The sequence below is a fragment of the Delphinus delphis genome, chromosome 12 (assembly GCF_949987515.2).
Source record: "Delphinus delphis chromosome 12, mDelDel1.2, whole genome shotgun sequence".
Classification (NCBI taxonomy): domain Eukaryota; kingdom Metazoa; phylum Chordata; class Mammalia; order Artiodactyla; family Delphinidae; genus Delphinus; species Delphinus delphis.
Window position 1 is genome coordinate 51,913,816 of NC_082694.2, and position 25,250 is coordinate 51,939,065.

The window sequence follows — 25,250 nt, forward strand, 5'->3', positions numbered from 1 at the left end:
GCAGGCCAGGCTGAGGGCTCCTTCCCCACCCCTCCCCTCAAGTATTTATAGAAGTTATTTTGGGAATTTTCTTTCTGAGCTCAAGGCACATTCCTGGGATTCTATAACAGCCTTTCCAGATGGGAAGCCAGGAATCAGCTGGAGGCTGCTGGAGTCTCCCGGTCCCTGGAGCCCCCTGCTTGGGGACCATGGGGCTGCAGGAAGGAGCCCAGGGCAGGACCACCTCTGAGGCTGCCCCAAGGCTCCCTCCCTTCACCCACCCCAGGGGCGGGGATGGGAGGGGAGGGGGGCTGACACACCCTTCAGGGAGGCCCACATTCCAGCCGAGCTCACAACTCTCTCCGTGTGCACTCCCGGATCCTCCCAGGTGTGTCAGCCCCTACCTGTCCAACCACACTGGGAATGAGGAATCTGTCCCGGCTGAGAACCTAGCCCACACATCACCACATCCCTCCTGGAGCTGGGGCAGCTCCCGGCCCACAGGCTGGTCCTACCTCCTTGTTGTGGGGAAGGGTATGACTCCTAGACCCACCCGAGGCCTGATGAGCTCCCACCCAGAGCTCCCCTTGGCGCTCTCACAGGAAGAGGCCTCGGCCCAGAGAGCCCCCAGACTCACTCAGAGCCCAGCCTAGCTAGGGGGCTTCTGGGGCAGCAGAGGTGGCTGTGCTCTTCACATACCAGAACTCACGCCTGTCCCTTCCTCCTAGGGCCTCCACAGGTGACATGTCATGAACACCAGCGGGCCCCTCGGCTGGGGGTGGTGTCTGTCTGCAGAGGGCCGCAGCCAGGCTCAAGGACAAGCACCGCTTGGTCAGAGGGCGGGCACGGCCTAAGGGGGAGGGGGGTCTTGCCAGTCCCGCTTCTAGGCAGGGGGCTGGGCCTTTTCAGGTTGGTTTCAGGCTCTGGGCTGGCTGGGGGCTCTGCCCACCCTGGAGCACGGCCAGGCCCAAGGGGCCAGGTCAGGAGGCTGCAGCGAGGCCGCTGGACTCTGGATTCTAGAAGTGAACACCCTGTGACGGGCAGCGAGAGGGGGACCCCATGGCAGATGCTCCTCTCTAAGCAGGAGCCCAAGGGGTGTGCTGGCCTTCTGCACAAGGGGAAAGACCTGAACCCTGCTACACCCTCCAGACATGTCTTTCCGACCATTGATTCTGGGGTTAAATTAAGCCAACAGTGCTTAACCGTGGCTCTGAGCTGAGTCTGTGCCACTGCCAGAAAGCTTCCCGCCCACTTCCTCATCAGGGTTGCTGTGGACTTCAGGAGTCCACACACTGGCCTACGGTTTGCCTAAAGTCCTGGGTCAGAGGCAGGGGGACCTGCCTCTGCGAGCCCGGGGCGCGGGCTCAGGGGCAGTGCTGCGGCTGTGCCGTCATGGGCATGAGGCGGGCTGGGGGCGGCCGCTGGACACGGGAGGCCCAGGCTGAGGGGACACGCCCTCACACCTCCCACCCCTCCTCCCTTCTCCACTGCCCCATCAGGGAATGCAGGCCGCAGGCAGCACTGCGGAGGGACCAGGAAGAGAGCTCCCGATAAAACCTAGGAGGTCACATGGCCAAGAAGACATTCCTATTGAGCTTTCCTGCCCCACAGCAGCAGTATTCCTGCCCCACTGGAGCTGGGGAGACTCCGCTCACGAGCGCAGGCAAGACTTCCAGGTCCTCCCCTTGCCTCAGGCTGCCTGGACCCTCAGCCCTCTGCCATGGCTCAGGAAGCCCAACAAGGAAGAAGCCTAGAGCAGACGGGCTGTCCTGCATGCGGAGGCATGGGGCCCTGGAACCAGAGACCTTACTGCCCGCCTCATCCAGCGTCAGAGAACCTCCAGAAGGCCGGGTGCTGAGTTTCACTTCTCAGCCGCTCAGAACACCTTTCCTCCTTCAAGTCAGGAAGCAGCGGCCGAACCTGCCTAACAAGACTATGGGCCCGAGCGCGGGGCCTCCCCGAGCCTGGCCTTCCCTGCTCTTCCTCTCCAGCAGCCTCGGGGCCCAGCATGCCCCTTTAGCTGCAGAGCCTCACCTGACATATGCGACGGCAAGAGGGGGTCTCAAATCCCCCTCGTCCCTCAACGCAGACTCTAGCTCACTGGGCCGGCTGCTCTCGCTCTCAGCCAGGGGCAGCCTGGCCTCGCACTGTGCACAGTCTTGTCCCACCCGCAGGGCAGCTGGGGCTGATGTCCCAGACCTCTGTGCCTGGGTCAGAGTCGCTGGGTGGACTCAGAGGACGGGGAGGCTTCGCTACAATGAGTGTCTGGGGCTCGGCTCTGGGCATCCCCTGCCCTCTGCAAACCAAGAGCATCTGAACCTGGCCTGGGAGCCACACTTTGAAATGAAAAAGTAAACGCTTTTGCACAGCAAAGGAAACCATGAGCAAAATGAAAAGACAACTTCACAGAATGGGAGAAAACATTTGCAAATGATGCGACCGACAGGGATTAATCTCCAGAATATACAAACAGCTCATGCAGCTCAACTGCAAAAACCACCCGGGCAAGAAGTGGGCAGAAGGTCTAAACGGACATTCCTCCAGAGAAGACACACAGATGGCCAAGAAGCACCTGAAACGACGCTCAACATCGCTAATCACAGAGAAATGCAAATCAAAACTACACTGAGGAATCACCTCACACCGGTCAGAAGGCCATCATCAAAAGATCTACAAACAATACATGCTGGAGAGGGTGTGGGGAAAGGGAACCCTCCTGCACTGCTGGTGGGAATGTAAATTCATACAGCCACTATGGAGGACAGTATGGAGGTTCCTTAAAAGACTAAAACCAGAAACTACCATATGCTCCAGCAATCCCACTCCTGGGCATATCTAGAGAAAACGATAATTTGAAAAGATACAGGCACCCCAATGTTCACTGCAGCACTATTTACAATAGCCAAGAGATGGAAGCGACCTAAGTGTCCACCAACAGAAAAATGGATAAAGAAGATGTGGTACATATATACAATGGACTATTTACTCAGCCATAAAAAAGAATGAAATAAGGCCATTTGCAGCAACATGGATGGACCTGGAGATGATCATACTAAGCAAAGTCAGTCAGGCAGAGAAAGACAAACATCATATGATACCACTTACACGTGCAATACCACCTATACATGCAATCTTAAAAAATGATACAGATGAATTTATTTACAAAACAGACTTAAAAAACCACAGGGAAATCTACTCAATATGCTGTAATAACCTAAATGGGAAAAGAATCTGAAAAAGAGTGGATATGTGTATATGTATAACTGAATCACTTTGCTGTACACCTGAAACTAACACAACATTGTAAATCAAACATACTCCAATGTAAAAAATAAATTAAATCAATAAAGGTAAAAGTAACCCTGTCTACTGGGCCATTAACTTACAGAATTCTTTAACCTGATCCTAACAAGAGCCCTAGGTGCTTGGCGTCACGAGTCCCATTTTACAGAGGAGGACACTGAGGTTCTGGGAGGTTGAAGAACTTGGCCAAGGTTAAATGGTGAGTACAGGCAAAGTGGAACTCAAGTCCAGCTCAGTCATACTCGAATGCTGTGCTCCAACCTCCAGACGTGATACTGGGGGCTTAAAAACCACCCCAGCCCCAGAGGCAACCCCAAAGGCAGCTCTGTTGGCACCACGGGCCACCCAGCAGCACAAGGAGATTTGGGCCAATGACCCTTGTCCCATGGCAGTGAGGTCAAGCAGCCCTGTCAAAGGTGGGGCTCAAACTCAGGCCACCTGGTCTTCCACGTGAATGGTGGCAAAAATACCCGGTGTTGACTTATCTTTTCACAGCTCTCGGCTCGTCCCCTAAAACTACCCCTTCAGGTCACAAGGGCCTGAATTATTATCCCCATTTGATAGAAGAGAAACTGAACCAGCAAGAGGAAGTAATCTCCAAGTGCCCCCCTAACCTGAAGGCCGGCAGGGCTGACTGCGTGTCTCAGACCTCTCCCGTCTGGTCCTACCCTCCAGGACTGGGGACAGGACCAGTCAGGGGAGGGTGGGTGGAGTTCACCTCGTTGACCTTAGAGAGCAGAGCCTTCCAGGTTAGATTCCTGGAGCACCTGCAAAAGGCCCAACCCAGAACCTCAGGTTTGGGTGGGGCAGAGCCCTGGTTCTCGCTGACTCAGGCCCGGCCTTGGGGAGGGAAAGCGATGGTGGGAGGGAGCTTCTGCGGGACTTAAGTCGTGAAGTGGCACACCCCAGCCTGGAGAGAGGGAGGCAAGGAGCTCTGGGGCCAACTGGGGGTGGCCGCATGCCATGGCCGTGCCCCAAGTCCACTTAAAGACAACCATGCTGGGAGCCAGAGGGAACGAATGCAGGGGAATAATTCATCACCAGCTCTCATCATGGGGCAACAGATGACAGAAACACTGTCTTCCTGTCTTTCCAGGGGCATCTGGAGAGAGGATAGGCCGGGTCACGCAGCCAGGATTGCTTCAGAAATCACATCTCTGGGAATTACATGACCGGAGCCAAAGCTCATGCAGGGCTGTCTCCCCCTACTGCTGGGGTGTCCGACGTGGAAAGGGTTCTGGGGAGAGGGGGCAGCAGGAGCTAAAGCCCTGTCCCAAGAAGAAAGCATGACCAGGGGCAGAGGCCAGTGAAGAGCAACGAAGCCTGCCCAGAGAGGGGCCAGGAAACCACTACCCCCCAGGATCTGTCCCTGGGAGAGGAGGGCGGGACGCCAACCACCACAAACACAGATGGCAGGGACGCAGCCACACCTGCCCACTCCTGGCTGAGGCTTTCAAGCTACCACCTGCAGTGAGACAGTCTGCACCAAACATCCACAGTCCCGGCTCAGGCAAGTGGAGGGTAGAGAGTGAGGCAGCGTGTGGCCAGGGCTGGGGACCCTCCTGCCATTAAGGTCAGGTGACCTACCTCAAAGGAGAGGGTGGAGAGTGAGGCAGCCTGTGGCCAGGGCTAGGGACCCTCCTGCCATTAAGGTCAGGTGACCTACCTCAAAGGAGAGGGTGGAGAGAGTGAGGCAGCCTGTGGCCAGGGCTGGGGACCCTCCTGCCATTAAGGTCAGGTGACCTACCTCCAAGGAGCCCCCTCTTGGGAGGGTTCTCAGGGAGTTGATGACTCCATCAGCCACTCCTGGGCTCCTTGCCTTCCCTAAGCATCTCTGTTCCTTTGGACGTCCCCTCTCGGCCAAGCCCATGGAGCCTTCTCTGAAAAACAGCGTCACCCGAGGGACAACTCCTCTGCTGATCTTGGGAAGGACCCTGCTTCCTTTCTCAGGTTTCCTCAGGGACAGGCAGGTAAAGTTCAGGTTTCCCCTTCTTAACTAGATTCTCTGCCAGTAAATTAAGTTCTGAGCAGCCAGGCTGAGTGAGTGGGGTTTCCGGCTACCTAGAGGGGAGGCTGAGACAGAGCTGGCAGAGACTGTCGGGACCTGCTCCTGGGATTTCACTGGGAATTTCCATTGGCAGAGAGCATGTCTTTCTCTTTCCACACCTGGCAGTCTCCCAAAGCCACCTGGCCATCCCTGAGCCTGGTGGAGGTGGCAGCCTGCAGGATCGGGGCTTGACGGCACAGACTCCTCAGGGACGCTGCTGTGCGCGCGGCGGGAACTCTTTGCTGACACAGCACTGCCAAAGACGTGTCTCTTTCCTGCCTGATCTGGGTGGAAAAGCCTGAGCTGAGCCCAGGGTGGAGCTGGAACCATGGAAACGTCCCCATCACATCCAGGGCCGGGAGGGCAGAAGGACAGGAAGAGCAGAGAATATGCTTCTGGGCCGAAGTTCATGTTCTTGGAAGCCTGAACCCTGGCTCCTGGAAACAACAACTCTCCCCTCCTAGAGGCTTTCTCCAGCCTGTCTCCAGATCTCCTGTCCCATGTACAAAGCCCGGGAGAGGCCACAAGGCCGGCCCCCTGGTGTTGGACCATCCTGCCCAAGAACTGCAGGGCAGAACCGGGCACCCACACAGCTCACTGAGTGCATCTCTGCCCTCCTCTCTCCGGAACTCAGAGCGTGGGACTCAGCCACTATATCAGAGGGCTCACTGAGGAGCCCAGAGCTCTTCCAGACCAGGCTATGGGTGGCCGTGCTCTCAGGGGAGGGCTGTGTCTCCTTCCCCTCGTGCCTAGCAGAGGCCGATGTCCTCCAAGAGCCACAGTGGCAATAGCAAGGCCAGGACGTCCTCCCTGGGAACCTGCCTTGGCAACGACTCCAGTGGGGGTGTGCTACCAGTTCCCCTCCATATTCCTTTTTCTGGATAGTTCTCCAAGGATGCAGCAGCCTCACGCTGAGACGACTGCTGTGTCTCTCTTATGCGCTACTATTTTTAGATTTGTGAATCTAAGGGATTCACATCAAATCTAAGGGATTTGTGAATCCCTTACATAAGTGCCAAGCTGACTTAGACCGACGGGGAGTGACTCCCATCATGCAGTACACCATGCTGAAAAAGATCCCAAGATCCCATCTGTGCTCAGTGGGAAAAAAATGCTGTGACCGATAAGCGACGTCTGTCCCGGGCGAGGGACTGGACGGTGTGGCGGTGGCGTGTTCTGTCTTTTCTGATATAGCACTGCAGACTTTCAGAAGCACTCTCACATGCGTCACCTCATTTGATTAGAACGACACTGGTCTAGTAACGATGAAGCTCGTTATTCATTTATAAAAGGAGACATCAGGAGCATGGAAGTTAAGTGTGTCTTTTCCTAAATCACCCAAGTGAATTAGGGCCAGAGCCGGGATTAGATTCCAGATGTCCTGAGTCTGAGGACTGTACGGGGAAGACACTTAGCTCAGGGAACACTGGAGTCCAACGAGCCAAAGTGTTCGCATGTCTTTGGGAAAACAGTGCTTAGTAAGTCTTCCCCAGGCTTGAAATTTGCTATTCTTTATGCATATGTGTGGGATGCTGGCAGGAACACAGAGTGTGGAAAGGGGATGGGCTGCCCACGCTGGAGCCGACTGCCCCTCTGGTTGCTTGTAACTTAACAGTGGGCAGTCCCTTCTCCGATTATATCAAATCAGCAAGGCACCCCAGGAAGAGAAAAGGGACCTTTTCAGAAACATCTGCAGGGAGCCACTCCGGACAACTTATTCAGTTACCATGGAAACCCACCCTTGCAAACTGCTTCAGTTTTAGGAAAATAGCTACAAACAATAATAAGCATAAATGAAAAATGGTACATGTTGCTTCAAAATTGTACTTGTTATTGGATTTGGTCGGGTTTTCGAGACCGAGACGGCAGGCTCATATACACGAGCACAGGGAAAGGCAGCCGTCTGCCTGCCTGCAGGCCTAACGACAGAGCCCACATCCCCCCTCCCAGATCCCTAATCAAGTTTCTGGATGTGACCTCCGGGGAGGCATTTATCAGAGGAGCTAATATCTGAATTGTGGGAGGAAGGAGGATGTGCCTTGCAAAAAACAAACATTTGCTGAGCCGACGGGAAGGCAACACGGCGTCATGTGGAGGGAACCTAGACCAGGCCAAGCTGTTGCTACGTGGGCCTGAGCTAGAAATCCTTTAAGAGATCAGGCTGAGATGGGAATCTCCGTACTGGTCTGTTTTCAAGGACTCTCAGGGTTAGCAAGGACCTTATGAAGATGACCTGGTCCAGCTCCTCCCACATGTGACATTTACATTCTCTGGGCAACATCCTCACCAGTTGATTCATGAGTCTGTGCTTGGACTATGCCAAGAGTTAAGTCGTTTTTCCTGACACTGAGCTGACATCTAACTCCTCGTAGCTTCTACTCACGAACAAAGCGACCCCTTTTGTCAATGATAATCCTTCAGCCACCTGGAGCCATGCTCCTGATGCTTCTGTGTTCTCCATGGGGCAGACATCAGTGACACCCTCACGGCCATTCTCCTCAGAGAGCTCTCAAAGTGAGACATCTGAGGTGGAACCCAGACCCTGGGACTGGGAAAGACTGTGTTGCTGCGGGCTCCTAAATTATACTTCAGAAATCACTGTGCATATGCAGGCCTGTACACTTTCAATCACGACATTTATCCTGATACCTGCTCTCTGAAAGCAGATAAGGAAGGCGAAGAAAAACAGTCTTCCTTAGGGTATGCTATACCACCTGTTAGATGTTTCCTGGACCAGAGAATCCCCATTGCACAGGTGAGTAAAACTGAGGTTCCAAGAAGGGGCTGACTTGCCCGTGATCACCCAGGAAGAGAATGGCAAGGCCAGGACAAAAGCACCAGCATCCTGCTCCCAGCCTCTGAACCTTCCCACAGGAGAGTCACCGAGCCCTGGGCACCCAAGTCCTGGGCTCCGTGCCCTAGGATTAGGGGTTGCCGGCCCCTCTTAGCACCCCGAGGCCATTCTCAATGTGTGCTTGATTGAGTCAGGCCTGACATGACAGCCCACCCCAAAACATCGCCTGAATCCCACAAGGAGGCATAGAGCTCCTCTCAAAAGGGCAAGGCAGCCCCGTGATCAGGGAGGGCCTGGGGACCCCCGAAAAAACGCATTTTGGTATCTGCCTAGAGTCTCCAGGGCAGGGACCTGATGAGTAACAGTGAAAACCTCTGGGGCTAGATCGCCTGACAGAAACACAGCAAAAGGGAGTCACCAAGAATCAACCAATTCTCCTCATCCCCTTAGGCAGGCTCTGATTGAAGGGGGACGGCCTGTCTCTACAAGAACAGAGAACAGTCTCTGTTCTCCCAGCAGAGCAGGAAGGACAGCAGGGAACAGTGGCAGAAAGGCGCTGCAGGCAGTGGAGGCTGCGGGGTAGGGAGGGGGCCCCGAGGCCTCCGGAGCGGGTGTGGGGCTGACTCACCAGGCTATGCATGATGCGCACGCCGTCGGGGTTCACCGTGAGCGCCTCCTTGTACAGCTGCTTGGCCTCCTCCAGGCTGCCCTTCATCTCGGCCAGCCGGCCCCGCATGTAGAGCACCGAGTGTGATGTGGGGAAGAGGCCCGCGGCCTCCTGGATGCAGAAGCCTGCTTCCTTGAGGTGCTGCTGCTCCATGAACAGCTCGGCTGTGAAACGAGACGGGCAGGTGAGGCGGTGGGAAAAGTCAGAGGCAGCGGCCCCCTCCCGCATCCGACCATCAGCCCCCGGAGTTTAGGAACTGGTCTTGGGTGATGGAAACCACCCCACCGAGACCCAGCATGGGACTGGCTCGCTCTGGGGTGCGGCGGTAGCACAGGCCGTGGTTTCTGAGCGCTCACTCTGTGTCAAGTTCATGCTCTGTGCTACACGCGGTCCGACTCCACCAACACTCACAAAACCCTATGTGAACAATGCACTTCTATTACCCACTTCAGGGAGGAGGATACGGGCACAGAGAAGGTGAGGAACTCGCGTAAGGCCACAGGGAGAGTAAGCAGTGGAGCCAGGGTTTGCAGGGGGCTGTCTGACTTCAGAGCCTGGCAGTGGGGGCACGAGTGGGATCCCCTGCAGCTAAGCATTTGCTCGGGGGACTCTTCTGTCCCGTCACTTCACCTATTCATCACGTATCTGGGAACGGGGGCGGGAGGCAGATGAGGTCGCTTTCCAAGGAGGGCTGCTGACTAAAGAGCTAATCCACCTGCGTGGTCAGGACGAGGACAGCCAAGTGATGCTACCACGGAGGGGTGGGAGGAAGGAGGCCCAGGGAGCGCCCGTGGAGGGCAGGGGTGGGGCTCACGCTGAGGAGCTACAAACCCGCCTGCACTTACTGAGAGCTGACCGTGGGCCAAGCAAGCATCTCCTCTCATTTAATCCTCAGGAGTCTGGGAGGGAGACTCTCCCGTGCCCCAGGCTGAGGGGGGGGGGCCTCACCCCAGTCCCTCGGTTGGAAGGGGCAGCTCCTGGCCTCCCTCCAAACTTGGGACTTTCTGTCGCATGGAGAGGAATCAGGGATGCACACGCCCTTCAACCAACAGGTGGGGAAGATCCGCCCCACAACCAGTTTGCCTTCTTCCCCCAGATCAGTAGAAAATAGGGCAGTTTCTCCAATTGCGGGCCCACCCACACAGACGTGCATTTCAAACCCACGCTGCACAGGTACACACCTACTGGAGGCACCCTCAGAAGCGCGGAGCACCGGAGGTGCCTCGCAGCCCACTCAGCCTTCGTCTCGTGGCAGCGCGGGCCCGGCTGCCCCGCACAGATGGGAGGGAGCACAGAAGGGCAAGCAGAGCCTGGCTGGGGGCTTTGCCAAGAGCTGTTCCCAGCACAGGCCGAGAGCTGAGGTTACACGAGTTCAGATTAGGTCCAGGGGCTGAGGGCGGATAACAGACTCCCCAAAGAAAGCTCCCAGAAAAGGTGGAAGACCTGGGCCCAGGCAGCCCGTCTTCTGGTTCCAACAAGAAGCAGGAAGGAGGCCTAAGGCCTTGACTGTAGCACACAGCACAGGGGGCACTCAGCATGAATGTGGCCTAAGGTCCACTGTAATCAAAGTAGCTTGAATGCTGCAGAAGGCATTCTGAGCAGGGTACTCTTTCTCTTTTCTGGAGTAGAGAATTTGGGAGAATCAGAGAATTAATTAAACTCAGAGGAGCCAGGTTCCCATGATAAGGTGCGAGAGAAGCACAGGCTCTTGTCCTCAGAGACGGCCTGAACTGGAGATTCCTACGGTGAAAAGCTTGGAAGGCCAGGCCAGGAGGGGTGGGCTTTGAACCTGGGGCCCGGCAGGGAGGGCTGGCTATCTCGGCCTCGCTCTCCTCTGCTCTGCTGTTGTGTTCCCTTCCGGAGCTGCCGCCTGGGGCTCTCCGCCGGCTGCCTTCATACGTGGGTCCGATGTCCAGCTGCTGAGGACTGACCGTGTGCCTGGCCCTCCCATGAGGAGGAGGGGAAAGCAGAGCAGCTGAGCCACCAAGCCACTGGAGTGACCGAGGGCAGCGGAGTGACAAGTGCCATCGCTGAGTGTTCTGGGCGCTCGGACGGGGTCAGGCTAGCTGTGCTGGTGTGGTCAGGGAAGTCTTCCTGGTGGAGGCGGCATCTGAGCCAGGGCCTGAAGGCACAGGGACACTTGGACTGGCAGAGAGGAGAAGGGAGGCTGTGCTGATGTGGAGGGCTGGGACCCCCTGCGGCAGGACTTCTCAGGGTCACAGAGGAGAAGGGAGAAGCAGAAGGAAGTGTGTGGTGTGAGTGCTGGGCGTGGGGAGGCCTGTCCTGCACCAGCCCCTGGGGCTGCTTCCTCCATCGCCAGGAGCTGAGCTCAGAGGCCAGCTCGCCACTCCCTTGGACCTTGTCCCAGCTGACCCTCCCCAGGCCTGGCCCACCTGCCCACCTGGTCCTGGCCCGCCTCATTAAGCTGTTTACAACTTGCTGCCCTGTCTCCTGAGCCCCATCTCTGGAGGCTGGCCCCGGTCCCTCCCTTGGGAACTCTTCACAGTGCCTTCACATCAACAGATTTCAATTATAGGGACCTCCACCTTCTTTCTTCCTCGGGGCCCTGGGCCTTGTCCTGGGCCCACACCAGAGAACATACCCTGAAAAATAGGTAGGACTGCTTTGCTCCGATGAACATTACCAGTTAGGCAGGAAACCAGACGACACGGAACAGAGCCAGAGAAGTGAGGGCTCCTGGCCGCTTTATGGATAGCCTGGCAGGCCCAGCCTCCAGGGCGGGGTCCCTGACCTACACACAGGCCCACAGGTCTGGGGGCTGCAATGCACCCCTTTTTCCTAGCCTCAGCGTCCCTGGGCAGTTGGTGCTCCCCAGACAGCCGGCCTCGGCTGCAGCAGGAGCCGCGTGGCACGGTGCCCACCCACTGCCCGATCCTCTACGTCCCAGTCCTGGCTGCCAGGGCCCCGAGGTGCCCACACCCATCCCGGCCTCCCCTGGCCAGGGCTGGATGAGCAACCACTGTTACTGGGTTTCCCTTGAATTCTCATAGTCGAGGTCACCCCTCCAGCAAACAGGGGCCCTGCTGCCCGCTCCGTGTCAGAGGCCGCTCTCTGATCCCCTTGGTTCCTTCTCTCTCCCCCTCCCTTCCGATTTTCACTTCTCTCGTCTCCCTCTCTGCCCGCTCCTGACCTCCTCTCCTGTCTGTCTGTCTGTCTCGGCTTTTCTTCTTCCTTCCATCCTCTCCACCCACCCTCCTCTGTGCTTTCTCTCAGCAGGCCCCAAATGGAAAACATCTGTTCCCTGGAGCTTTGCAACAGTCCCTTTTATGATGTTTTTCTGAGGCATCCTGATCTAACCCTGCACCCAGCGCTGGCTGCAGTCTTCCTGCCCGTCTTGCCAGTGCCGAGCCCTCTTTGCAGGAAGGAAGGCCTCGCTCGCTGCTGCTGAGCTGAGAAGCAGGGTGAGGGAGGGCCCAGGGCCCCGCTTAAGGCCTGTAGGGGCCTCGCCAGGGGAGATGCGCTTCCTAGAGGCCCTCCGTGAGGCCCCAGAAAGGAAGGGGGACCACCCGAGCTAAAAGGGCAGGGGCCCCCAGGGCAGGAGAGAAGGTTAGACCCTAAAAAGAATACACCTTGAGCCCCAGGAGGGGTCCCCCAAACTGTCCCCTAAAGGAAATAAGCAGTTCCCCATGGAGCAAACCCTCAGGACATATGGATGCCCAGAAAAAAGGAGAAGGAAGGGTGGGGGAGGAGGAATGAGAGAGAAGAGCAGGGGGCCGGAAGGGAGAAAGGCCGGGAGAGTAACACAGAGAACGCAAAGGTCTGAAGGGATTTTTCGGGTTGGTCTGAGACCCTCCATCCCTGGGATGCAGCGAGGGGCACCGTCTTCCTCAGGCCACACAGATGTCAGGGCTGCACGGGCCTGGGCTCCCGGCTTCCTGCCCCGGGAGCGCTCTCCTCATGGACTCAGGAGGAGGGGCTGACGGGCAGAGAGGAGGAAAGAAGGACAGGCAGGAGCAAAGGAAAAGAGGCCATGGGAAGCGGGCACAGAAGGCCGGAGGGAGAAGGGCAGGGAGCTGGGAAAGAATGGAGCGTGGAGGAAGATAAGGGAAGAATGAGGAGGAAAGAAGGAAACTAGAATTAGAGGAGCCTGTCGGACCAAGGGCCAGACGTAGCTTCCGTCTCAACTGTATCTTTATAATAAATACGCTCTTAGACACAGCCCTGACTGCCCGACCCCAGGTCCCCAGTCTGCCCGGCCGACAGCAGGGGTAGCTTCCACCTTCGGGGCCACCTGAAGAGCCAGGGCAGCCCAGACAGTGTGGACCTGCCATTTGGGAGCTGGGACTCGGGCTAACTTCCCCTGACCCAGGGGAAGCCCACAGCCGCCTGTGAGCCCCTGGACCTCCAGGGCAGGGGAACTCTCCCGACACCTATTTCCCTCTCTCTAGCATGTTGTTAGCTCCCAGAGACATGAGCTTCAGTGAGAGAGAAAGGTGGGCCATCCTGCCCTTCTGGAAGGCATCTCTTGACACTCAGGATCCTGGAGCATCTATGGGGCCGGATGCCTCTCCCATTTTCACACGAACCCACTGGCAAAGAGGCAACATTTTTGAAACTCATCTCTCGGGCGGAAACCCTCCGTGAGGCTTCTCACATCAGACTGGAATGGGAAAGAGGCTTGCAGAGGGAGGGGAGGAGAATGACAGTTGGGAGATGAAGGATATAACGTTAACTAACCTAAGACTGGGTTAATGACGGAACTTACTGCCAAAACAGACTGGGATGCAATTTATCTTGAACCAGACTAAGGCCTTGTTTGTTATCCCTCTGGATTTTTCAAAGTTCCTCTTCCTACTTCAGATGTAACAAGCTGACGGTGGAGCACAGCCCCATATCCCTGGCATCCTAAGTGAGCCTGATGTGCTAACTGGGGCAATATTTGCATTATTAACATGCTTCCCGGTCTAGTCTTTCTGTGAATCCTGGTCCAACTTTTCCCCCCAGATTTAGAGCCTGTGGAGGGGAGAGCGGGGGCGTCCTGCATACTAATGTGTCCATATGTGAAATCCATGCAGCGCGGAACCTTAGCTCCTCAATCAACAAGCACATTCTAACTCTGACTTGCAAAATCCGCAGGTCCCAGGAAGGGAATATCTACTTTGCCTCCTCTCCATCTGCCCTCGGGGCTATCGGCACCACCCCCTTGCTGGAGACGGGGCAGATAGGAGGGTAATCAGTAAGAGGTGAGGAGCTTCACTCCTGGGTCAAGGGAGCGTGTTGGCCTGGTGCATTTTTAGGATTCCACTTATCCTACCGCCGCCTTCTTTCTTCTGAAGCTGCCACTCTATCTCATTCAGGTACATCTCCGGCCTTGATTCTCTCTTTTTTCACTCTAATCCACCTCTCACACCACTGTGGGATTAAATTTTCTATCACTTCAGCGAGTCACTCCTCAGCATCCCTTAGCCAAACATCAAGGAACCTCACCGCTGGGGGTACCACGCTGCCTCTGCCTCTACCGTCACTATAGTGGACACGACAGAAGCCCAGGACCATCTACCGAGCACCTCCTATGTGCTAACTGCTTGACACACACTAGCTCATTTTAGATCAGGACAGGCAGTAAGTGAGCCGTGCAACTCTGAAGCCGCCGGCCTCCCCAGTACTAACAGACCCTCAAACTCCATGGTGGCAACGGTGCCCACTAGCTGTTAAGAGAGATTGTCACCCGAACGGCAACCCTAGGGTTACTAGCCCTCTGCCTTCAACGAACTTGACCACCAGGCCTCGCTTTCTTGGGGCCAGCACATCTCACCTCTGCTCTAGCTCTCCCATGAGCTCTCGGGGGTTTGAGTCCTAACTAGTTTTCCTCAGGACACAGCTCCCCGAACTTGGGCTGCCAGGGCAGACCCGGAGGAGCCAGAGGGGGCCCTGGTGGCCTGCAGGCAGGGGGCTGGGGACACTCACCAGCCTGGAGCCAGATCTGTTCCAGCGTGGTCCACAGCTGCATGGGGCCCTGCTTCAGAACCGAGCTGGGCACGGTCAGCTCCGACATGGCCTCCTCCAACCGGGAGGCTGCGATGGACGATGCCCGCCGAGAACCTGCAGAGCAAGGTGGGAGGGGCTGAGCCACAGAGTCCGAGTGCCCCACCGCAGGCCCCAGGACAGAGGCTGCGCAGCCCCTCGGGACCGACAGGGCACGCCGTGTCAGGGCAGGGCAGCCTGGCCCAGCAGCCGCTAAACAGCGCACAGATGCACTAGGAGGGGCCCACCTCCTACCCTCACCCAGGCCGGAGAGAGGAGCTTTCTGAGGGGCAATCAGGCGGTGAGCCCACTTCTAGGAGTTAATCACTAGGGAAGAACACCATGAATGTCGGCAACTGCGGGCATTCTACCACTGCCTGGGATACCGAAGACAGAAATGGCCTGACTGTCTGCCAACTGGGATTGATTAAAAATAAGTGAGAGTATAATCATACAAGACTATGCAGTCATTAAAATAACGATGCATAAATATGGGTATCGATGCAGAAAGAGGCTGACGTTATAGAGTTTGGTAAAAAGAAGCAGATTGCAAAAGAGTATGATCACATTTTTACAAACAAGAAAATATGGCCATGTTTCCGCAAGTCTGAAAGGCCATTTATTAAGGTCTGAGTGATGAACTGACGGACGACTTTTCCTTTCTTCCTTTTACATTTTTACTTCCTGTTTTCACAAGTGCCTATTATTTCTTGATAGAAAGGTCCCATTGGCGGTTGGGCTGTGAAGGATCCTTGGGCAGCAGCTCAGGCCAGACCCTGTGCCCTCTGGAGAACTTCTCCATGTGGCAGTTCAGAGTGACATGGGTCCCCGTCCGGGATATATAAGCCGTTGACATTTACAATTCACGTGCAGGTGAAGTGCGAGCACTTTTTTCCCTCTCTCTCAGAGGCAGTAGAGGCTCCAGTAAACTCAGGAGACCTCAGGGCAAACCACAGATGATTTCAGTTTATAAGGCGAGTGTATACAGAGTCCTAATAACCTTGTCCAGGATCCTTCCCTCTCTAACTGCAAGGGAGCTACACTCTCCGTCACCACTGCTTCCTTGGCGTCCGCAGCTCCACGTCCAGCCCAGCAATCCTCAGACCTGCCTCTCAAGTCAGGTGCTGGGCGTGGCTTTGGAAATCAGCTCCATCACTTGACAACGAAGGCACAACTTGGTTCACCGCCACAGGAGTGGAAAAGATGAGCAATGCCACCAAACACAGCTCCCTGATGCTTCCATTCCCGTGACTAATTCTGCTTGTGTTTTTAAGGAAGGTGTTTGCTTTAATCAGGTCCTGGGTTAAAACATGTTAAGTTTGCAGAGCCCCAACTTGTTTGAATGTCACAAGTCGTGGACGTCAGGATGAGTTTTTCCAGGAAACAAGTCAGCTTTGGGTCTGCAGTTGTAACCAGAAGCTCAGCCCTTCCTTTCTACTCGATGGAACTACGGTGGACATTATCACGGCAGACCTTGGCCTGGAGCTTTCCTAAGGGGAAACGGTTTCCGTGCTCCACGGCGCCCTCTCCACCCCAGTCTCCCCCACTCTCTTCACTCCCCACACAGGGGGTGGGGTCCTTCGCTCGCCTACACCAGCTGCCCACTTCCTGCCCCAGGGCCAGCAGCCATCCGGCCAAGATGGGCCCTAAAGAGGCCCGAGGTAGCACAGGTCCCTTAGCACAGCGGCTGGCAGGAGGTGGGGTGGGTTTGACCAGGCGGGTAGATGCTCAGGCTGGGAGAGGGAGCTGCGGGCTCACGTGGACGGCTGCCCACAGGGCACATTCTTACCGGAGTCTGCGTCGTGGGCATCGGGCAGAGTCAAGTGCATGCCACTCTGCTTCTTCAGCGTGAGGCCCTCGGCGAGGCTGCCATCCTTCTCCAGGCCTCTGGAAGGTAAGGGAGGGCCAGGCCCCGGTGAGGCGGAGGGGGCTGGCATGGAGAATGAGGGGAGCCTTATGCCAGGCAGGCTCTGGGGCTGAAGAGTTCAGGCCCGAGAACAGAGCCAAAGCCCACTAGGAAGGATGGAGACAACCAGAGCAGCAGGCAGAGCGGAGCTCAGGCTTGGGATGCTAGAATGTGGCTCACCCCAGATGCTAAACCGACATGTTAGTCCTGATCACACACACGCACAGGGTGCCCGCTGTGTGCCTGTGGGGCTGTCAGCCCCCTCACTATTCCCTAACGCTGCCACATCTTGTTTCCAAAGCTACATGCTTACTCATGCCGCTGCCACCAAGCATGTTCTCGCCGTTCTTCTCGGTCCACCCAAACCCCGCATTGTTTAGAACCCAGCCCGAGGGCCAACATCCATCCAGAGGCCTCCTGTGGCTCCCCTGCCCTCACGCTGCCTTCCCTCTCTGCTCTCCATCAGCGTGGATCCCAGCACCACGTACGCCGAGGATGAGAACCTCTCCTATCCATCTATTCCCTCTTCTACTTTTCGTTACCCTCTCAACGTCTAGCAGAGAGCCACAGGCACTGTGGACCGGCTTCCAAGGGAAGCCTAGTTTTGCAGCTCCCTACCTTCCAGGGAAGGAAGGCCCAGATGCCGCTCCCTGCCTCAGGTTCCCCCTCCCCGGGGCTGCCAGGGTGGCCCCGGAAGAGCCAGAGGGGGCCCGAGGGTGGGAGATAAACAAGCCCCGCCAATTCCCCAGGTCCTTGCAGCTGCCACAGGGCTAGGGAGGCTCCTCTTTTCTCAAGAGTGGGGATGCGGGGGGACCACCAGCTCAGAAAGGCAGCACAACTGGCTGTGCCCATCCTGGAGTACACACAGCCCCCAGGCAGCCCCTGCCCCCTGCTGGGGGGGGGCGGTCTGTGGCCTTGAACCTGCTGGTTGGGGAAGCTTAGAGGACTGAGGCGGAAAGGGCAGGAGAGGAGAAGGCAGGCCCAGCTGGGGGCCAGAGGCCTCCTCCCTTCAGAGGGGCACCAAGACGATGGTCCCACAAATAACGCCAGAGCCGGGGTATCCTTGCCATCCTAACTCCGGTTCACGTTGAACTTGGTTCTTTGGGTGCACAGCCATCTTTGTGGGCATTAGAGGAAACCATCCACAGAAACACAGTTGGTCGGGCTGGTTCCCACCTCTCACACCCACTTCTCATTCCCGGGAGGCACCTGAGTGCAGAGCCAGGGACACTGGGGAAAGCCACGGGGCTGCCCTCCGTAGCTATGTGAGCCTCGGCAAAGCTGCTTAACCTTTCTAGATCTTAGCCCTCTCTTCTTGAGATGATCACAGTTATTTTGTGCAGTTAATGAGCATGAGAATGTCCACCTCACGAGGTCGTTGTGAGGACTAAATGAGAACGTGGGCAGGTGCCCAGCCTGTGCTGGCCTGGAGCGGATGCACAGACACAGCTCCTCGTCCTGAAGCGGGCTCTCCTAGGGCTCCAGAAACAGCTCATCTTGGGGACCTCTTGCCTCCTGGTCCTAGGCCCCTACCCTGAAGAACCTGACAGCCAGATGGAAGGAGACAGTCTAAGTTGAGCGTTTAACAAAGACCCAGATGGAGAGAGGGCTGTGCTGGGCCATCAGAGGCCGGGCACTGGAGCCTCCTGGAGGGGCTGTGTGGGCTGGCGCCAGGCAGAGCAGAGGAAGGCGGCCAGGGAGCAGAGCGGAGGTGGAGCCGGCAGGGTGGGGCGGGGCAGGCCAGACCTTCAGGCTGTGGATTCTGGCCTTGATCCTTGATTGCCCGAGCCCAGATTTTACAAGCCCTAGTTCCTGCTCTGTGGCTCCAGGTTCAGAAAGAATGCTTCCTCTTCTTGGGCAAGCCAGGAGGGGACTGGATCCAATCCTTTGGTTCCAACAATTTGCCTGCAGGTAGCTGGCGGGGCTGAGCTCTGCTCCACCCTGGGTTGGTGGGGCCAGGGGCCGTTTGCTGGGGAGTTCCCCAGAGATGAGGCTGCAGGTGGTGACTTGAAAAGACCCCGAGGCAAACCCGACCGCCCCATCCTGGAGAGCACCTGACAGCTTCACAGCTCTGCTGCTCCCGCAGGGGTGGCCCAGGCTAAGCCCTACACGCTGGAGATGAGGCTGCAGCTCAGAGGGGCCCCATCATGATCGCCTGGATGAGCAGGCAACTGGCCACCGGCTAAGAGGCGCTCTCTGCCAGCTCTGGCGACAGCTCCTCTCTGCAAGGGGAGCCAGGCTGTGCACCTGCGGGACCTGTCACAGCCAGTGAGTGGCAGAGCAAGGGGCATCCAAATGTGGGCCCCCCTCACACCAGAGTCTGGCCCTCACCCTCACAGCACCCAGCTGCCAGGTGGTTCCCCATTTCCCTTCTGAAAAGTCCCTCACCCCAGAGCCGCCTGCTGGCAGCTTCCACCCACCGGTCCTGTTGGGCCCTGGAATCTCCCAAGCCCAAAGGCCTGCAGAGAGAGGGCCGACCCTACCCTGCCCAAGCATTTTATTCCATCAGATTATCCTGAGGCCTCCTCTGTAAATTGCACCTTTAGAGATATTCCTCTGGGGATTCTAAGAGGCTGCTGGGCTGCCAGGGTCCCTGTGAAAATACATATACCTACCAGAGTGGGGTCCCTTGAGGAGATGACACAGCCAGACAAGGGGAGGAGGTGGTACCAGGGACCTGGAAGGGGCAGTGCACTGCCCCACTTGGAAATGAGGCCCATTTCTGCTTTGGGCTGTATAGGCTGAGCCCAGGTGTCCCAGCAGGTCTGAGCAAAGACTTTCTGCAGATTCAGCCTGGACAAGAGTGCCCTGCTCTGGCCCAGGAGAATCCCAGAGCTTGGGCTGGGAACTGGAGAAGGAGATGGGATGTGTGGGGTCAGTGGGTGAGTGGGGAGGAGTGGGGGGCCCTTTTAGCACTCAGCTTCCTCCTCCCCTCCTCTCCCAGCTTCCAAATGGAACCAAGAAAGAAGTGACAGGCTCCATAGGCTGGGGCTCCGGAGAGCCAGGTTCCAGCTCCACCGCTACCATTTACAGGAGCGGCTCTGGCATGTTATATAAGGTCTCTGAGTCCCAGTTTACCCCCTGGGGTGAGGTAACATCTGACAGTGGATAAGATAAAAGCAGCTGATGGGGGAGATGCTTAATAATGATTTCTCTTCCCTCTTACCCCTCTGAACTTTAGTTTCCTAAACAGCCTCTTTCTGTCCTTCATCGAGGATTGTCAAAAGGTTAAAATTAGAGCAGGGATGTAAAAGGCCCCAGAAGCAGTAAGTCCCATTCCCTCATTCAAACATCCTCACCACCTCCACCCACCAGGCATCATGGGCACTCAGCTGTGTGCTGTTGCCTTGGCAACCACCGCCTCCCAACTCCATCTGGAGGGACCCGCCACTCACCCCAGCTGGGAGAAGCTGTACAGGGTCTGCCACAGCCGCAGCATCTGTCTGCAGGTCACAAGGGCTTCCTCTGGGCCTTTCAGTATCTGCTCCAGCTTCACCTTGGTGAACATCAGGCTGTGGGGAGACAGCACGGCAGTGAGAATGCCTGAGGGGGCCCCCTTCCCCTGGCTTTCCTCCCAGGGTGGAACCCCGAGGGATTCTGCCCACCTCCCCAGCCCTTAGAAGGTACAGTGCCCACAAGAACAATGGCCTCAGCTGTATCCCTGGACCACGTGTTCTCTCTGTGCCTCAGTTTCTCCATCCTCTCTGCCAAAGCGCAGAGCACTCTTCTGCATTCACCAGTGTCCCTGTCGCTCACGCTTGTCCCGATGGTGTACTAGCCCGGCCGGCCTCTGAAGCACTGTCCAGGGTGGTTACGGCCTTGCTTTCTCTGCCCCTCCTCTCCCCTCCACACCCTCGGCTCCGCAGCATCCTCACTGAACACGTGCCTATCTTTTTACTTATATGGCCCACCAGGCCCACGACGGGGCTTTATATAAGAGACAGACCCAGAAGCAAACTTCGACTCAAGGAATGAGGCTGAGCAAGGGGCTGGTGAAAAGGTCACAGAAGGGCACAGGGCTCTGCTTTCCACCTCGCCAGCAGGCAACATCTCCTAATTGAATGCAAACTGTATCCTGACCCTGTACACCTGAGGAGGGTCAGGTTGTACTCTGTGGAAGGATGCTTCCCTGGATAGCCCCAAATTGCCAGCCCTCCTTATACGTTCAATAGGATGAAAGTGACGTGAAGTCTTATTCCGTCACCGCTGAGAATCTCTCTCAACCCCCAACCCTGAAGTCCTCTGGGGTAAAAGCAGTGGGGATGTGGCCCTGAGAGGGCCTGGGAAGAGAGAGAAAGTGCTGGCCCACCGGGAGGCAGGACGCAGGGCTGGCCGGCTGCCTCCCTCTGCCCAGGACACAGACAGACCGGCAGAACACTGGCTCAGCAGGACCAGGATGGGGCCTGGATGCCCTGTGGTGCCAAGCGATAGATCTTTAACTGCTGGGGAGCCTGGGGTCCTGGGGACGGTCAAGGCAGTGGCTGTTTACCCACACATACGGAAGTACTGCCATCTTTTTACCACGGGTACTGCCAGCCACACTGACGCGCACCAGCCTGCGGAGAACCTGGCCGAGCCACTGAGGCCCAAACAAGGCTGCGACTCCTGGTTCTCTGTGGGTGGTGAGCAGTGACGCCCTTCCGTTCACGGCACTGCTTTTGGGCAGACCCGAGTGTCAGGCCCTGAATCTGACTGCTGCCTGGTGGTGCTGCCGGCCCACCTGAGGGTGGCACACGGGCCCTCGCGGATCACAGAAGCCGAGTCCTGCGTTGGAGACAGGGTGCGCCCCCGTGACCGAGGCTGCAGCAGAGAGCAGGCCCCACACTGGGAGGCCAGGCCTCCAACTGGGGGCTTCTCCCTCTGACCTTCCCCCTCAGTCAGGGCCCTGGCCTCCCCTGCTTGCACTGAGTCCTGGGCCTCCAGCCTCACAAAGGACTTGGATGGCTTCACTCCATTCCTTTCTTCTCACACCTTGTTTTTCTCAGATTGTGACTTGTTGGCAGAGAATTAAAAGGGTGGAATTTGCCCCTTTTCGGTGGAGAGGGTTTGGGTTCTGGGCAAGTATTATTTTTCTTCCTCACTTTCCCTCAAAAATCCATGTCCCTCTCTGCCCCTGCTCACAGGGTTGTCCCCACCACCACATGGCATCTCCTCTCCTTTTTCATCCCTTCCCCCATGCTCAACTGTAAATCCCACCTCCCCCAGGAAGCCCTCCCAGATTCTCAGGATGCCCTGCACCCTCCTTAGAACATTTACTAACGAATCGCCCGGCAGGCCTACGAGGTCCAGAGGGCAGAAAGTGTGTTCCCCGCAGTGCAGACTGCACGGGCCTGGTGAGGAACGTGGTCTCAGTACTCCTGTGGGAGCTGCTGGGGACCCTGGTCTTGCCATCCCCACTCCCCTCTCCCGGACTCTCAAAAGGTCCGACACTCCACAAGTTTTAGGAGCCTCTGCTTTAGGAACGTGAAATAGAAGACATAATTTCTGCCTTCAAGGTGACAATCAGTGCTAAAAATGACAAATTGCCCAGAGAATCCAGGGCTGTATTTTTGGATCAGACTCAGTGCAAGGAAAGAACAGATGAGGGGTCTTGCCGGGGCTGGTGTTTGATGAAGAGGAGGGTGGGGTGAGATACAGTTGGGAGCTGGGGGAGGGAAGAGAAGCATGGGGGAAGAGGAGGGCCTGCGGCTGGAACAGGTGTTGGTGTGAGTGAAAGCTCCTCCCCCCTGGAGGGTCGGGTCACCCAGGCTTTGTCCACTCCAAGGCTGCACCTCCCCTGGGCAGGGCCACTGGGAGCCGTCCCTGGGCAGACCAGCCCTGCAGCATTCCCCTGCTCCCAAATCCCGCCAGACAGGCCTCCTCTGCAGCTCGGCCCTCTCCGCCCCGTCCCTTCCCCCTACTGCTGCCTGCGCCCCTGAGAGCCAGCAGGGGTCCGTGGCAGACCTGGCCACACTGTGTGCCCAGAAGAGAAGCGGCTGAATGCTGAGCTGGCATTACAGTGACTTCTACCAACGCAGATCCTGACATTCCATTAGCATGAGTGACCCAGAGCGGAATTTCTCAACCCAACCACATCCTTTCTGGGCTGGGGCAAGCACTCCGACAGTCACACTCCGGTTGGATCCCTCACTCCCAGATCCTGGGAGCCTCCAGATTAGCTCCTGAGATTTCCTTGGCCTCGCAGTTCCGCGCTGCCAGAACCGTCCTCCTCAGCAAGGGGCCCTGCCCCGACTGTCCGTGCCACCTTCCATTCCTGCCACCTCTCCCCGTGACCTTGGGTACCTGTGGGCTGCTCACAGGGTATAAGCGGCTCCCTGCCGTGCAGGACAGGCTTTGTTTCACACTGTCGCCCCTGCTGGGGCTCACCCTTCCTCTCTGACATCTGGCCAACTCCTAACCAGATGTCACCCTCTGACCTTCTGTGCGTCCCCATGGGGGCTGCACCCCGCCCCAACCCCCACGGCCTTTACGACATCATAGGGACTTAGTCATCCACACACAGCGGCCACGCCTCTAAGTCACCACTGAAGTCTTTCCGCCTGGCAACGGGGATCAGCAAACAACCCCACTCCTTGCCACTCTTCTGAGACACCCAAACCACTGGTCTTGCTGGAGCACAGGTCTCCCTCTCTATCCCATCTGCCGGGATGGGTGGCCCAGTTCTTCACACAACGGTACGAGGAGGCTGGCAGTGCGCTAGATGCCACTGTGGCTGCTGGGGTCCACACCAACAGGCCAAAGCCTCATCAGAGCACCGTGCTTCGTGGATGGGGCCGTGCGGAGGCCGCTGCAGTGAGGGCTGGGGAACAGAGGGGGCAAGCCCGGGCTCCCCGCCCCCTGCAAACAGCCCAGCCCCTGGCATACCTGTTTTATATGCTGAATGAGTCTAAAATGTCATCGGAAGAAAGGATTCTGAGACTTAAAAAAAAACCCACAATTTTAATCCAACGGTTCCAGTCCTCCTCCAAGAAGCGTGGCCACCCCTGCCCTTCTCTGAACGCTCAGGACAATCTTCAGTTAGCACTTAATTACTCTCTCATATATGTATGTATGTGTGTGTGTATGTATGTATGTATGTATGTATGTGTGTATGTGTGTGTGTACACACACTTTTTTTTTTTGCCACATAGGCTTATGCTTTTAACAATGAAGATAAACTCATATCAAGCATTGAAAAATTCAAATACTCTAGAAACAGTCTGCAGCCAGTCCTGCCTATAGATGGCAAAACTACCATTTATCTCGTCCCGTGTCCTGCCGCATGTCCCCACCTGGATGACGACTGCCTGCAGGACAGGACCCTGCCTCCCTCTATGTCAGTGCCCTCCTCGCCTCCCCAGTGCCTGGCACGGAGCTGAGCACATGGTGTCCGCTTAGCTTAACACTATGAAAATGCGTGTTGTTACAACCCTCCAGCCACGCTCTGCGTCTCGCAACCCATGTTGAATCAGAGCCGGCTTGTGACAGCCCCACGTCCCGCTGCTGGCTCCTGGCTAGGAGGCAGGCGAGGAATCTGCTCACTGATGTCTCAGAACTGCAGAGAGGGCTGGACTCACGCAGCCCACAAGCAAAGTGCTGGCTGATTCCACTTTAAGCTGTCCAGAAGCAAAGCTTCCTGAGGCCTGGGGAGGAACAGGGAGTTCTGGACGTGACATGAAAGCGTCTGGCTCCATGTGACTGGGGGTCTTCATCCCAGAGGACAGCCACCCAGGCAGAGCCAACAGCACAACTGAGGAGAGTCTCTGAGACAGGAAGGCTGGGGTATTGGAATCTTGCAGCCCTCCAACGACCTGACAAAAGCCATTCCGGAAGAGGAATGGCCACATTGCTGTCCTAACCCTGCACTGTAACGTCACTCGGTAGACAGACACTGGCCCAGGAGTGAGAAACCCGAGCCAAAGTCCCAGCTTTGCTGCTACCCAGCTGGGCATGTCACAGGTTCCAAACCTGTGAAATAGGAGTGGAGTCTCTTGCCCTGTCTGCCCCAGGGACTCCTGCAGGATGAACTGTGATGACCCAGAAGCAGCAGCTGAGAAACCTACAGCTGTACTAAGTCCTTAAGCACAGGCCTGCCCAAGGCTCAGGGAAGGGATTCCTTTAAAAATGCAGGCCTAGCAGACCCCCCAAAGCAGTGTCCAGGCCAGGTGTCTCTGAAGGCTCTCAGAAAACCCCAGAGCTTCATGGCCTGTTCAGCAAGGCAGGTGGCACCTTTGGCTCCAGGTGGTCCCTGGGACCAAAGATGGGCATGAGAAAGGAAGAGGATCAGAAGGGAGGGACAGAGCCACAGCCAACCCGGTCGGGGTGAACGAACCTCGGCCGGCTGTGGCCTTGTCTTGCAAGCACCTTCCTGTTTTTTAAGCTGCAGAATAAACACTGAGGTCTTTTAAGGCCGAACGCCTTTGCAGCGCCGCCATTGCATCTGAAGGCAGATGTGAAAGATGAGAGTTCTCTCTGGGGAAGGCGAAGGAGCAAGCGTCAGTGTAAACGCCATGCCCTCTGTCCCCGCTGCAGGCGTGAGGCTGCTGGGCTGCGGGGAGGAGAGTCCCGGGTCCTGGCACTCTGTGCACTC

At 56.8% G+C, this 25,250-nt stretch overlaps 2 protein-coding genes across 4 annotated transcripts in view; one reads left to right on the forward strand and one right to left on the reverse strand.

Annotated features, from left to right (window-relative positions):
- STPG4 (sperm-tail PG-rich repeat containing 4) overlaps positions 1-3,338 on the forward strand; it is a 62,323-nt gene extending 58,985 nt beyond the window's left edge. Inside the window, exon 10 of the mRNA XM_060027540.1 lies at positions 1,479-3,338. The gene's annotated coding sequence lies outside the window, so the exon portion shown is untranslated. The remainder of the gene's footprint in view (positions 1-1,478) is intronic.
- Positions 1-25,250, reverse strand: part of TTC7A (tetratricopeptide repeat domain 7A) — a 155,924-nt gene that overhangs the window by 5,782 nt on the left and 124,892 nt on the right. For all 3 annotated transcript variants that reach the window (XM_060026674.1, XM_060026673.1, XM_060026675.1), the window contains 4 exons: positions 20,077-20,193; positions 16,565-16,662; positions 14,719-14,853; positions 8,752-8,954 (listed from right to left, as the gene is read on the reverse strand). In XM_060026674.1, the coding sequence (XP_059882657.1) occupies positions 8,752-8,954; positions 14,719-14,853; positions 16,565-16,662; positions 20,077-20,193 (553 nt within the window). The remainder of the gene's footprint in view (positions 1-8,751; positions 8,955-14,718; positions 14,854-16,564; positions 16,663-20,076; positions 20,194-25,250) is intronic.